Source organism: Eleginops maclovinus, chromosome 4, assembly GCF_036324505.1.
Source record: "Eleginops maclovinus isolate JMC-PN-2008 ecotype Puerto Natales chromosome 4, JC_Emac_rtc_rv5, whole genome shotgun sequence".
NCBI classification, from domain to species: domain Eukaryota; kingdom Metazoa; phylum Chordata; class Actinopteri; order Perciformes; family Eleginopidae; genus Eleginops; species Eleginops maclovinus.
The window spans coordinates 14,833,126-14,847,420 of NC_086352.1; the positions used below are offsets into that span (position 1 = coordinate 14,833,126).

The 14,295-nt window shown below is 41.4% G+C and overlaps 1 protein-coding gene across 2 annotated transcripts in view; it reads left to right on the top strand.

Moving 5' to 3' along the window:
- Positions 1–297: 297 nt before the first annotated feature.
- mafa (MAF bZIP transcription factor a) overlaps positions 298–14,295 on the top strand; it is a 74,699-nt gene continuing 60,701 nt past the window's right edge. For both annotated transcript variants that reach the window (XM_063881907.1, XM_063881908.1), the window contains exons 1-2: positions 298–1,682; positions 9,278–9,342. In XM_063881907.1, the coding sequence (XP_063737977.1) occupies positions 721–1,682; positions 9,278–9,305 (990 nt within the window). In that variant the 5' untranslated portion in view covers positions 298–720 and the 3' untranslated portion in view covers positions 9,306–9,342. The remainder of the gene's footprint in view (positions 1,683–9,277; positions 9,343–14,295) is intronic.

The following is a 14,295-nucleotide window of genomic DNA, read 5'->3' on the forward strand; positions in this document are numbered from 1 at the left end:
TGCTCATTTGGAATCCTATGTAAATGACCTTACAGCATTCAAGGATTACTAAGTATCGCTTATTTTAAACTATGATCAATTGTTGCTCCGCATAAAACCTAAACTTAAAATTACAGTAAAAGTAGACAAAGAGTTAAAGTCTGTCCCAGCTGACAGTCAGCTGATGCCTTTTGACAGTCGCGAAAAGTTTTGTTTCTGTAGGCTCCTAATATGTTAATTAGCTCGCGGAGTGTGCGACCCTATTGGCTCTTCGTCCGAGTCAATTTCCTATTTCCAGCCTGACGTCAGGGCTGCTACAATGCTTAAACTCATCTGCTGTGTGATCCCTCTAAAAATCGCCCCACCAGTCAGCTCCTTGTAACGTGCGAGGCTGCATTCACTCCCCTACTCTCGGCTCGTCTCCCTCTCCGCCTGCGCAATGTATTAATGAAGAGCCCGTAAAGTGTTAAATGTTTGAAATACAAAACCGCCGAATTTCACATGCTGAAAAAGGACTCCGCTACTCGTGCGCGCGGCACTGGTGTGTCTGTGCAATAGACTGCAAAGAAAAACTACTCTCATACGCCTGCAAGTCCGCCGCTGCAAAAAGGACGCTGAAAATATATTTTTCAGTTTCAAGACAAACGCTTAAAAATCAAACTGGCTCACGTTCTTCCAAACCAGCCCAGTTTGACAGCTGCTCTTCACCCCACTTGGAGGACTGTCAGCAGCAGCAAGAGGATGGCATCAGAGCTGGCAATGAGCAACTCCGACCTGCCCACCAGTCCCCTGGCCATGGAATATGTTAATGACTTCGATCTGATGAAGTTTGAAGTGAAAAAGGAGCCGGTGGAGCCCGATCGCAACATCAGCCAGTGCAGTCGCCTTATCGCCGGGGGATCCTTGTCTTCCACCCCGATGAGCACGCCGTGCAGCTCGGTGCCCCCTTCCCCAAGCTTCTCGGCGCCCAGTCCGGGCTCGGGGAGCGAACAGAAGGCACACATAGAGGATTTCTACTGGATGTCCGGTTATCAACAGCAGTTGAATCCAGAGGCGCTGGGCTTCAGCCCCGAAGACGCAGTCGAGGCGCTGATCAACAGCAGTCACCAGCTCCAGTCTTTCGATGGCTATGCCAGGGGCCAGCAGTTTGCTGGCGCAGCCGGAGCAGGAGGCACCATGGCCGGGGAAGAGATGGGGTCCGCCGCAGCGGTGGTTTCGGCAGTTATCGCTGCTGCAGCGGCTCAGAATGGGGGACAACACCACCACCACCATCACCACCACAGCAACCATCACCAAGCACCTGGCTCACAGTCCAACGGCACTTCTGGGACAATTCACCCACACATGCGCTTGGATGACCGGTTTTCAGACGACCAGCTGGTCACCATGTCAGTGCGCGAGCTCAACCGGCAGCTACGGGGGGTCAGCAAGGAAGAAGTGATCAGATTGAAACAGAAGAGGAGGACCCTAAAGAACAGAGGCTACGCACAGTCCTGCCGGTACAAGCGGGTCCAGCAGCGGCACGTCCTGGAGGGGGAGAAGACGCATCTCATCCAGCAGGTCGATCACCTAAAGCAGGAGATCTCCAGGCTGGTCCGGGAGAGGGACGCGTACAAAGAAAAGTATGAGAAGCTCATCAGCAACGGCTTCAGAGAAAATGGATCCAGCAGCGACAACAACCCTTCATCCCCAGAATTTTTCATGTGAGTCTCGACATTATCGTGAAAAAAAAGAATATCAGATGGGTTACTCACCCGCTTACAAAAGTTTTCAATATGAAACTTTTTTTTTTTTTTTGGCGCAAATGCCTATAGACCAAGAACTAATTTGTCAACTTTTTTTATTATTTTTATTTTAAACATTTTCTTTTTCTGAAAACGTCTGCGACTGTTTTTAGATTGAGGGCTTTGCCACCCATGTTTATTTTTATTTTGGAGAAGCATATACAGAAAACTTTGATCTACTTTTTGCTATCATACTCAACATATTATGCATAGCCTGTTTCAATATTTCTTTTCATCGTTGTTCATAAGATTTTCATTGTTTGAGTAAAATATGATTTTTGAAAGTTGATCCAACTTTATGCTGCAGTATACAAAGTGTGCATGCAAGCAAGTATACTCCTTCAGAGTTCATCATCTTACACATTTTTTCATCAGTTTACTTTGAATTCAATGTACAGAAAACTGTTTCCATCGACAGTATGTTTTCGGTCTTTTTTTACCTTTCTTTTTTTTTCGTCTGCCAAACTTGGAGGATTGCGAGCCTGCCGTTAGACGCCACCTCATCTCATGCGTTTGCTTGCTTTTGTGTTGAGCAACAAAAGACTATATTCATTACAAAATATTCATTGTTTGTTTTTTTTAAAGAAAATGTCTTATTGAACTTTCCTGCATGCTGGACATGTATGGTTTTTTTTCCTTTATGTGCTTGAAGATGTCATTTTTGTCAGATGACTCCAGCATGGCATTCATACATTCATTTATGGCCTCCTCACTTTTTTGGGACACTAACAAAAAAGTGACAGGACTTCCCACCCCCCCTTACACAAGTGCATTTCAGCTGTGTTGAAATGCACCACCAGCGGCTGTCATTAGCCCGCAGTGAATGCGCTATGCATTCCAGATGGAAGTTGATCGGCGGGGATCCTGGTGCGAGGGAAAAAAGAAAATACTCCACGGTCCCTTTCCGGGAAGTTTAGTCTGTTGCTTAAAGCCTATATTGCTATTTAAATATATTGCACACTGCTTATGACAAACTTCGAATCATTTTAATGCGTAATTTAAGTACAGAGTTTTATAGGGTGCAAAAGATAACGTGCTACAGGTTAAAGCACATATATAATAGGAAAATAGGGTTGCTGCAGAAAAGTATTTTTAACGATGGTTGGGAAAAGTTGGCTCGGCTCCAATTTATAGGCTACAATGAGCAGTATTGTGCAGTGCATAAACAGCGCTTTTGCAGCATGTGCTTCAATCAGAGATGTCATAATTCTATTGGTCACCGGCACACATTTCACTACTGTATTTCGAAAAAACGTGTGGGAAAAGTGAAAGTAAATTGCAATGCTTTTTTGAAATGAGTGTTTTCACGATCTGACTTATTGTTGACTGAAATGCACACATCATTCTCGTCTGTCATCATGTGGGAGTCAAAAAAAAAGTTAGCTATTGTCCACTTTGTCCAATTCTATTACGACTTAATCGTAACATTTTGATACCTTATTATCAGATCAGGAGAGATTTTTTTTGTCTCTAACGAACTCAATATTTGCAAAGCAATAACAATTATTATATTCAATAATGTCTGGACATTGTTTATCGTCAGGGATTGACACCCTACATGTGCAAAAGGAGGGAGTACCATTCGCCAATACATCTTGAAAATATGTTAATTAATCTTTCCTCTTATAAATAGTATATATATATATATATTTTGCTGTGCAAAATTATTTCACTCACTAACCATATGTGATGTTCATATGTGCTCGTTTTTTTCATTTCATACAATTAAATGATATGCAATAAATGTATGTAATTGTCTTCAATAAGTTTCTCACTTTTCTTTTTACTTGTCCTCCTGAAAATCTTCTGCTTTTGTGTTTGAAACATAATGAAAAACGAACCAAGACGTGACGTAATACAAATTACTGCACTACATATTGACACTGTTCATATTGGGTGTTTATTTTTTTAATAAACACTCTGAGCAAATCAGAAACATGTTTATTTAATTCGAATATCGGTTATTTGTAAATTTACCCAAACTGATAGAGTAACAAATCAGAAAGTAATTCAAGGTCGAGGCACTTTCTTCTTTTTGACCCGGATGCTGCGTACAAAAACTCCATTGTTACAGATAAGTTGATCAAAACCACAAAAAAATAGATTAAGATATTCAGTGACCTAGATGTGACTGCATATTTGTTCTGACACGCTATTGTCTTAAACAGGTTCCATCATTTTGTCTTCAAAAGTCCAAATAAACTGTGACTGAAAAGTCCTTCTGAGAACATAATGATCCCAAAACGTTTTTTGTGTTAAACTTAATTACCAATCTGAACTATCTTTACAAACCACTTTGTTTATGGCAAATGAAGTATTACCTTATTTAAAATATGTTGGTACATGCATTACATCCTCATCTGTGAATCATTATGGGTTTGTATAATATAATTCCATTATGTTAATTTTATTGCAGAATGTGACCTGTGATTATTGTGTGCCTGTGTGTGTGCCTGTGTGTGTGTGTGCGTGTGTGTGTGCGCCCGTGTGTGTCTATATACAGTATATATCTCTATCTCTCTGTGTGCTTGTATGTTTGATTGTGTGTGCATGCATGTGAACTTAATTGTGAATATTTGGTTGTTTTTTCTTCAAGGACAGTATGTGAGGATCACATCTCTATGTGAATTTATTGTGACTCTGCATTTTCTATATTTGCACCCTACATCTGCACGTTTTCCTTTTGTTTGCTTCCTGATCTGTGTATGTGTGATGTGCCTGCTGTCTGTGTTTTTGGGACGCTGTGTGCGCACTGTCATTAGCCTCTCATCATTTGGCTTTGCCAATATCACCCTTTGACAATATCCTGTTTGTCAGTGGGCCTGGAGCAGACATGCTCTCAGAGAGGAAGGTGCAGTGAGGGCAGAAGCCATGTCAGGCATGTGAGGGGGGTGCTGATGTAGGTGCCAATGTAAGTCAGCCACTGTGGTGGGCAGAAAGAGGCTCAGCGCTGTTGAAACCAATCTGGCATTACAGATGTTACTTAGACATTTTGTCTTTTTCATTATTACTTTTGCCCTGCATTGGCGCAATAACTGAAAATGCCACTTTTCTGAAAAACAAGAGGGAAGCTCTTCTGTAAGTTCTGGGCCAAGGAATAGCCTTGCGGGCATCTTGTTTCACTGTTCCAGAACAATTTGTTTGTTGAAACAGGAAGACCCATGTGCCAAAATCCACTTTTAAAGAGAGACTAAGGTTTCTGAGAACAGCTTCAGTCTGGATTTCTCAGTTTTTTCAAACGGCTGTGAGCAAATCTTGTGAGCAAAAGATAAACACAAATGGCGCATTTCATAGAGAATAACCACATTGTCAAAGCACTGTAGATCAACAGTTATTCTGAGAAGTCTTGCAGTTATACGTTTCATACTTGCTAAATTTGTTTTAAAAAAAAGCCATCATCTGCGCCATCTGCCAGGGATGATGTGCTGCACAGCTTGTCAAAAAAAAAGGAAAAAAAGAAAAACCAGTTTTAACCCAACACTTGTATCCCACTCTGTTTTGTGTGATTTCCTCTGAGGTGTGTGCTGCTGCTGTGGTGGCTGATTTGCCCAGAGTGAGGGGAGAGAATGAGACAATAGTCGGGCTTGGGCTGAATTAAATGATTTTGCTGATGATTAATAGTGGTGCGGGCCACTGGCTCCTGCGATGTAGAGATGATAAATCGTGAGTGCAGCTCCGTGCAGCTGTGCCAGTGTTGGGTCTTAGCATGCACACACCATGCAATTTACAGCCAAGCCGTTTTCCTTCTTCCTCAATTTATCTAATTACATCTATTTGATCCAAGCAGTAGCACTGCTATATTTTGTTATTTAACATTAACCACACAAAAAATGGAATGACAACGAGAGAATAATTGTTTTCCTTTTCCCCATATAAAGAACATGTCTCGTTAGTTGCCATTTCAAATGGTCTGTTTATTTAGATTGCTTCATTATTGGGATATATCAGATAGACTTCCAATGCCTTTGCACTAGAACTGAAAAGCGTTTCTGTTTTTTGGAATTCATATGTTTCAAATACTTAAATGACATTAAGGACAGCTCTGAATTGTAAAAGATGTTTCCTGTAATATCCATGGTACCAGTGCGTAATGGCTATGTAAGCAATAAATCTATCGATTTTCCAATCATGCATTTATATGGAACGCAAGCGCTTTGTGGGCTGACGGCATAAGATGCAGCATGATGTTCAGTCAAGTAGCAGTACAGCAGTTGACAGACCCAAAAATAAGAGCTGGTTGGGGGTCTGAATTTTTTAGGTAGTGCCGGGCTGGAGAGGATCTGCTGTGTTGTTGTTTGTGTGTGATTCCGCATCACTTAACTCACGCCGGCCCGTGTGTGAGGTCGATGAGTGCCTGTGTGAATAATATGTGTGCTTGCATGTGTATGTTTGTGAGTTTGTGTCTGAGAAAACATGTGTGTGTGTCTCTTGTCTTCTTTTGGAGAAGAGGATGAGCAGAGGTCAAAAGTTAGAGAGCACAAGGCTGCTCTCAAAGTCATTAGAGTAATCCCTGCCCTGGGGAGCTCGAGCTCATTTCCTCTGCCCAGAACCCACTGAATAATATGTACATGCACATCCGTCATGGTACAGTACACAGTAAATTCAAGACTTGTCACTGCCCTTTTTTTTTTTTTAACTAATTTCCTGTATTTCAACACTGTGTTTGAGAGTCACACTCTTGCAGCATACTTTCATTTTAAAAGAAAAGTAGGTCTCTGAGGATATTAACAGAAACAAAAATACAATCTTAACATAAAAAATAACTGTGTGAAACTGTTTCTTGTTTTGAGGTAATCTATCTAATCTAAAGTAATTTAATTGATTACTCATACACAGGAGGTGTGATTACAGAAAAGCTGTGTTTTTACTTACAAGTAAGAAGCACACGTGTTACCTCAAAAGATGTAAAACAGGGCAGACACTCGGCCGAGGCCTGCAGGTTTAGTTTCATGCAACCAACTTGTTTTTCTTTTTTCAATCAGTATAGCTGTACTTAAAAAAAACATTGAGTCACTGTCAAGAGGAAATAGGGATGATAAAAGCAAAATCGTCTTTGAAGTGGTTTAACTAATCATAGTGGTATGATGAGCATTGTCCTTTAGTGTTTGTGGCAGCCATGACAATCAGGGACAGCAGTTCACTGATTTTCTCACACCAACATCATTCGAGGATTGTTTTGTGGGTGTTGCAAAGAAACAACAAAACAACCAGCGGTACTAAATCAAAACACATGTTCTTCTTATTTATATCAACTGAGTCAGACTGGATGTGCTAAACTGGGATTCTCACAGTCAATATGGACTTTAATCTGTAATTCAGGTTAAAGTAAAAAAAAAATGATACATCTGAAAAAGTAGAGTCTATTCCAATAGTGTTCTTTAACGAAAATATGTATTAATCTTTATTATCATATTGCTATGACCTTTTTTTGCTTGCTTGTTTTTTATACTTGTACACCTCATGATGAAATTGTAATAAAAGATGCCGTTTAGTTTAAATTAGTATTGTGAATTTATGATAACACATACTTTGCATGTTTTCTATCCCACTCTATTGTTTAAACTGTTTTCCAATCATTTACTGGTCATATTCACAAAACATGTATCAAGCCTGTCAAAAGACCACAATGCCTTGTTTAAAAATAAGAACACGCATTGATATCATATCTTTCGAGTATTTCATAAAGTCATTCATTTTCACAGCGAAAAATCAGACATTTTTCCTGATTTATGAGTGTGGTTCTCAAAAAACAGCAATGCAAAAAAAGGGCATACTGTATTTATACGCAGGTAGTTAGGGGTAAGAGTAGGTGTCTTAGCACATCCAGGTGGCAGCCACATCTGCGAATGTGACGAGATTCATTGTAGATACAGGGATAAAAAAGGAACCTCCTCCTACCTAAGTGTACAGTATATTAGAGGCAGAGCAAGGAAACGCTCACTCGCATATTCAATATTAAACAGACATCGGGGATCAATTAAGCTTCTTATTATATCAGAGTACGCTTTGCTCTTTCTATACAGTTCTTGCAGTCTTTGTGGCAGAAAGTCTCACTGTGCTTTAAAAAGTCATTAAGGGGAGACGCACAGTGTCATTAGAGAGTTGTCCTTGAAAGACTGGCTGCAGGTTATGTTGGTAATGAGGTGGTCGGGACTTGTTGGGGTAATTTTATATGTCTGAAAATGGACCCAAACAGAGAGCCTGTGACTTAAATAAATGCAACACAATCGCTCAGCAGTCCCATTTCACAAAAGGTGACAAAATAACAAAAGATCTTTCAAAGTAGCATACATATTTACAAATCTACACAAAAGCCAGCTTTAAGGAAAGCTCCTTAAATCAGCTTTAACTGAAATGTACTGCTGCAATAGAGCACATACAAACATCAGATGAGGGTTTAATCATTAACAGAGAACAGAAATTATCAAAATTGGGCAAATGTGTTGTTGCATGAAGAATTAACTCAAATTTTCTCTCTAGATTTTGGATTTAGGACAAAGGCCTTTTTTCCTTTTCCCAAAAAAACATTTCTCCCTTGTCAGCAAAGTTAACACAATTTGTTTAAACTGTCACTTTAATGAAAGTTTAGGGTTAGATGTGTTTGTGATTTAAATGCAATGCCTTTTTCCCCCTGCTGCAGTACTAATGTCATCAGGCTGCATTGCTGCCGTTTTCCTGTAGGTCCTATATACTACGGAACCAAGTTACTGTATGGCATTTATTTGAAAATCCAATGATTTAAAATTTCCTTCACTGCAGTGTATTTCCACAACTGTCATTTCCACAGCTTTTTAAAGGGACCGTACTTGGCATCAGTGAACAGCCAGCTAAGAGCCAAGCTAATGTGTTGGCTTGTGTAGAAACATTTATAGGGAATATGAATAACAATAGTTGGACCTTCCTAAAGCAACGTGCTAACTTGTAGGTGTTTTGTGAGGGGTGCTTATGAAAGTGTCCGTCATCAAGCAGTAGCAAAGGCAGGCATTCACATCCTCCACTGTTTATTTGTCTGCACGATAAATGTCCTCCCTTTCAGGACAATTAATGATGTAATTTATTAACATGAAAGGGGGGTTAAAGGTTTAACCGTAAGAAACGTATTTATTTTTCCGGACGGCAAACAGTATGCTTAGATATTTTAGTTTTGTCTCGTGTGGTTACAATGTTTTGATGCATGGTTTTCTGCCTGTAGAATCTATTTGCATGCACATTTTTACATTTCCCTCCGCATCAAATGCTTACAATGATACATGTGCTGTGTTTCACCATTCAGACAAGGTGAGAGTGAATCTTGCTTTGAATGCATGTACTTGTTTCTTTCTGATTGTTTGTGTTTTTTGTCATGTGTGTTGTACATGTGTGCGTGTGAGAGTGCGTGCGTGTTTATGACAGTGCCAGAAGGTGGAACATAAAGTAGAAAAACCCGGGTAGAAAAGAAGAAAGCATGTGTATTTGCCTTGATTTTTAATTGATCTATTCTTACATGTTTTGTTCAATCTTATCTGTTCGTTTAGGTCATCGAGAAAATTCCTCCATCTGTGATTTCAAGCCCCTATCCCCGTGCCCTTGGCTCTCTGAGGTAAAACACTTTTTACTTGATCTCTCTCTTTGTCTTTCTTTACACTGTAAATTCATATTCATGACAGTGAATGAAGTCAGATTTATAAAACAAGCTTAACAAAAATAATCACAGCTGTGGAAATTGTATCAAACATAATTATGGTATATAAAATTACAACTAGTCTTGTTGTTGTTTCTATTACACCTACACAATAAAATGAATATGAATTATTAATTCATATTAGACTCTCACATTAAATAGATAAAGGATACAGGCATCACTCATGATTTAAGTTTGTTATAGCACATTGCACATGTCTGTAATGCTCCCGTAATGGATACATAAGGTACGGTGGTTTGTCAATTACTATTATGGTAAATAGCACACACCTTAAATTTTGCCAACATCTCTCTCCAACGCATCTCTGTCTAACACCCTACTGCCATAACTTTGCTACAGCGCACTGCATGCATTTTCCCACGTTATTTAAACACACACACTGTTTTCAGTTGAAAAACAACAAAACCAGCACATAAAAGTCACTTATTCAAATGTAAATCCGTTGTTCAGATTTCAAAAATTCCAGAGACAAAAACAGCAACACTTTGAATGCTGGAATTGTTTAACATACACGGAGAGGAAAATGTCTCAAACACTGTTTCTGTAATGGCTTTGCTGATTTTTTCTATAATAAGTGTTGTGATGTGCTTTTTCAAAAGGATGAGAGCAAGTTTACGCTGATATTCATGACTACGCACCTTGTTGAAGATTGTATGTATGTGCACGTGTGAGTGTTTGTGTGTACTTGTACTCCTATCCAATGTTATTTACTTGATTGTGTCTAAGTGGGGCGTGGGATCAGTAGCTGGCCTTTCTCCAGCTCCACTTAACTTCAGGAGGGGAAGCAGGACAAAAGCCATCAGGGAAGACAAGGACAAATCATCTTTAGATGAAGTGTTTTAAGTGCTCCGATTCTCCTCCCACGTCATCACTGTGAATTAGGTGCCCTCTGCTCACTGCTAAGGGGTGTAGAATATAAACAATGCCAAGGGAACGGATGTTAAACGAATGAAAGTGGAAAACCATGAGGGTGTCTATCTTAGTCAGCCTCGTAAATCTCAGTTCCCTCGCCACGCTGCTGCGCTATACTGATGTTGCGCTCTGACAACCTGCCAGCCGAGCTTAGAGGGGCTGCGTGCGGTGTGGTCTAGTCGATCCTGTTCTTAGCAGTTTCAACCAAGGCAGACGTTGCAGGCAGAGCCATGTCTTTGTTTTATGCAAATCCATGCATATGAGGAGGGGGGGAGGGCGATGAGCAGTCTGTCCACGTAGCTCCAGGAGGACAGGCTGAGTGATGGAGACGGAGAGCCAGGTCTCCGTGTCCTTGCCTGGGGAAAGATTGTCCTGACTTCGGCCTGGACTGCCTAGCCACCACCAAGACATCGTGTCACTGCACTTCTACCCCACTAATGCAAGAGGAAAATAATTTTCCAGGCACACATGTATTTACAGTGTGAGATGTTAGGATGGCATGGAGTTAAAAGAGGTTAACGTTGGTGTGAGGCTGCCATTGTGACTCACCTGCGAGTGGCGTGTGTGTGAGTGTGTTATGAAGGCAGGCACACCTCAGGGGTTCGCCATGCAAAGAGACACTGGAGTTCAGAGCCCAGCAGGGAGTTGAAGGACCCAGAATATGCTGACAAAGATAAAACACCAGGTGTGTGTATATGCACAGTAAGTGTGTGAAAGAGGCCGTGAGAAAGGGAGCTAAGTGCAAATATAGACTGGGGAAGCAGGCCTGTGTGTGTTTGTGTCTCTAACTGTGTGCATGTGTGTGTTTTCAAGCATTCTGTAACAGGTAAGCCAGGCCACCAGCCATGTGTTTGCTGTATGGCGGGGTGGCTTAAGTGAAATTTGCTGAAACAGTGTTATCAAAGTACTTAAAACTATCCGTACCCCATGTCTTTTGCTTCCTTATATCGGTGGAGTTCATCAGGGCAGTACCTCGTGTGAATGTTTTCTAAATGCTTTTGTTCCCTCATCCTCTCTCGCTGAGCCACAGCTACGTGCTAACAGTAACGCTTGGTCAGAGGCTCTCCTATCACAGAGAGCTCTATTTCTGGGTGCCAGGATGTTAGTCTCAGTCATCGAGGGCAGATGAAATCGATCCAGATTGACCTGTCATGTGGAGGAGAAAATGACTGAGACAGAGGAGGGGCGCAGAGGCCATAGAGAGAAAGGGGTCGGCAGCGCAAAGGACCAAAACAACCTCCTGCTCCATATGGGTCAAAAGTCGAGGGATGATTTATTCAAGACTGGGTGTTCTTCTTCCTCCGCCCCTCCTCCCTCTGCTCCACCTGCCTCTCGGAAAGGAGTGAGAAACTGGAGACTGCTCCAGAGGAGCTGACTATATTTAGTCCGGGGGACTAAAGACACTGTGGTCTAACTTTAAAGTTAAAAATACTGATATCCATGTACAGTGAGATGGCCACAGTTTGCGTCATTAAATGGCAGCAAGCACTATATCTCAGCTTGAGCTGAGATATTGCAAAGCAGTTTGTAGCTTTCACTCTTATTGTTAGCCACATTCATTGGAGTCATCATTAGTACCACAAATGATTACATGTAATGCATATATATAAAACCTAAGCAATAAACTTACATTTTGCTCCAGAGCGTGAGAATAATGCTTTCCTAGCAAAGAATGAAAGAAAGCAAGACAGGGAAAAGATTTATGACTGCATTTGTATGTGAAGTGGTACTAGATTTAGCCCTGTGTTTGGGCAGAGCTCCACTTTGCTAATTATTTTCCTGTGACAGAGTTCTCAGCATGGCGCTTCTCTCTCACTCTGAGAAAAGAGGCTCAGCGGTAAGTGCTTAGTCAGCCCTGCTCTGGGTGTGAGATACTGTTGGGTCTCTGGTGGACTGTCGGGGAGGCGGAGCAGCATGGGACTGAGCCATCGCAAGGGCGAAAGCTTTGAGGAGAGGGCAGGCTCATCATCACCCATCAGTGAAAGGAAGGGCAGTAAAATACTACTGTTGGAGACAGTGTACGGAAGCTTTGTGTTGTATCTGCCTAAATAGTCATCCTAATGTGACAATATCCCTGTGAGATATGGTGGATTCATGATGGTTTGTTGGGACTGGGTGCCACTTGAATAGGCCTAGTGTGGACAACACTGTGGAAACTCTACAGGATCCAGTCATTAGCATTATATGGACTTAGAAATGCATGAATACATTGTCGTTTGAATGTATACTGCTTTGATCGCTGTGCCAATCTTAGTATTTCAGTCCATAAGAAACTGTCTGCTTTCTGTTTCTCTCCTCCCTCTCTATTTATACTCCAATGTCAAACTTGTCTTTCTTTGTATCTCCAGCCCTCCTTTTAGAGTGACACGCAGCTCCTCCTCTTCTGTCTACCCTGCTATCCTCCAAATGACTCTCCTCCTCCTCCTGAACAAACTTAGCTTCCTTCCCCTCGCCTCTGTACCCACCGTCACCTTCCCTCCCCTCTCTGCCTCACACTGCACCTGCTTCCCTCCCGCTCCCTCTCCAAGCGTCACTTTTCCCCTCCTCTCCTCCTCCACTCCTATTCTCCCCCTCGTTAGCTTGATGAATGGCTTCACTGCAGGGAAAGTGCTGATTTTCATCCCTCTGTCTGATTTCTGCTGGCTGTTATTAATTTCAAACACTCAGAGAAAAGCAAGTGAGTCAATAAATAAGGAAATGAACACACTTCATCCTGCCATACAGCGGCTCTCACAGTCATTCACCCAGATTGCGGGTCCTCTGTGGAGGCCGGCCTGCATTTATACTGATAGAGTTAAGCTCCATCTCTTGAATCACAACATGTTTCAGTATTTTTTACAGCGAAAATAAAAGTTGGTTGGTACCAGTGCATCATATCAAAGGTAACTGGAGCATTTTCAGTATCCTGCTTCACTCAGACGAACAGGACCAGAGGGAGTCGAATGGTACAAAGTAAATAACTCCAAAGAGACATGCAGTCCTATCTCATCTTTCACACCAGTGCACCGTTTAAGAAATGTATACATAGGGTGACAATGGGAAGAGATATAGAGAGGATGCAGGGTTAAAGAGAGGCAATGAGAGGCAGCAGCCCAACAGAGTTATTGCTGTGCATTAAACGATGCTGTCCACACAGTGTAGCTGTGCTCTATGTCTAAGTGCACATTACTTACATTCCAGGCTTAATGCATTGTGCTTGCCCGTTAACATAAAACACAAATAGCCTCTGAGACGATACGATTGTCTCACTTTTGTGCTGTCAGACAGGAAACGCTTGCACCAAAAGTTGTTATTTTCTATTTTATGTATTTAATTAAAATGAGTTAGGGTGTCCAATCAAAAACGGGATCACCATAATGCATGCACAGACACAGGAATTAAAGCCTGAGATATATCGTCACGCTGTTTACAAAGTGTTAAGACAAACAGTCTGCTGGAATATATCCTGAGACAGGTTTCTACAGTTGTGTGCTCTGCTCTGCAGCGACAAGGCTTATGTTACATGTAGCAAAGAACATTTAAACAATATCTGTGATATCTGGTATCACATTAACACCTTCATTTGCTGATAAGTATAACTGTGTGTGTGTGTGTGTGTGTGTGTGTGTGTGTGTGTGTGTGTGTGTGTGTGTGTGTGTGTGTGTGTGTGTGTGTGTGTGTGTGCACCCATTCTTAAAAATACACGTTTACTTGAGTGTGTGCTTACCAAGTATGTTTTTGCACTTGACTGGATGTGTAGCATGAAATTAAAAGCATGACCCGGTGCACTTTAAGCTTGCACATTTCTGGATCTTTAGTTCAGGACCTAAGAGGTAGAATGTTTAATTTTATTTTGTCAGTATAGCACTGCACTTTATTTTAGTGGGCCTATCCCAAGCATTTGTGCCAAGGTTTTTACAACATTGGCAGGTAATGGATTCCCAGAGGGTTTGCTGCAGT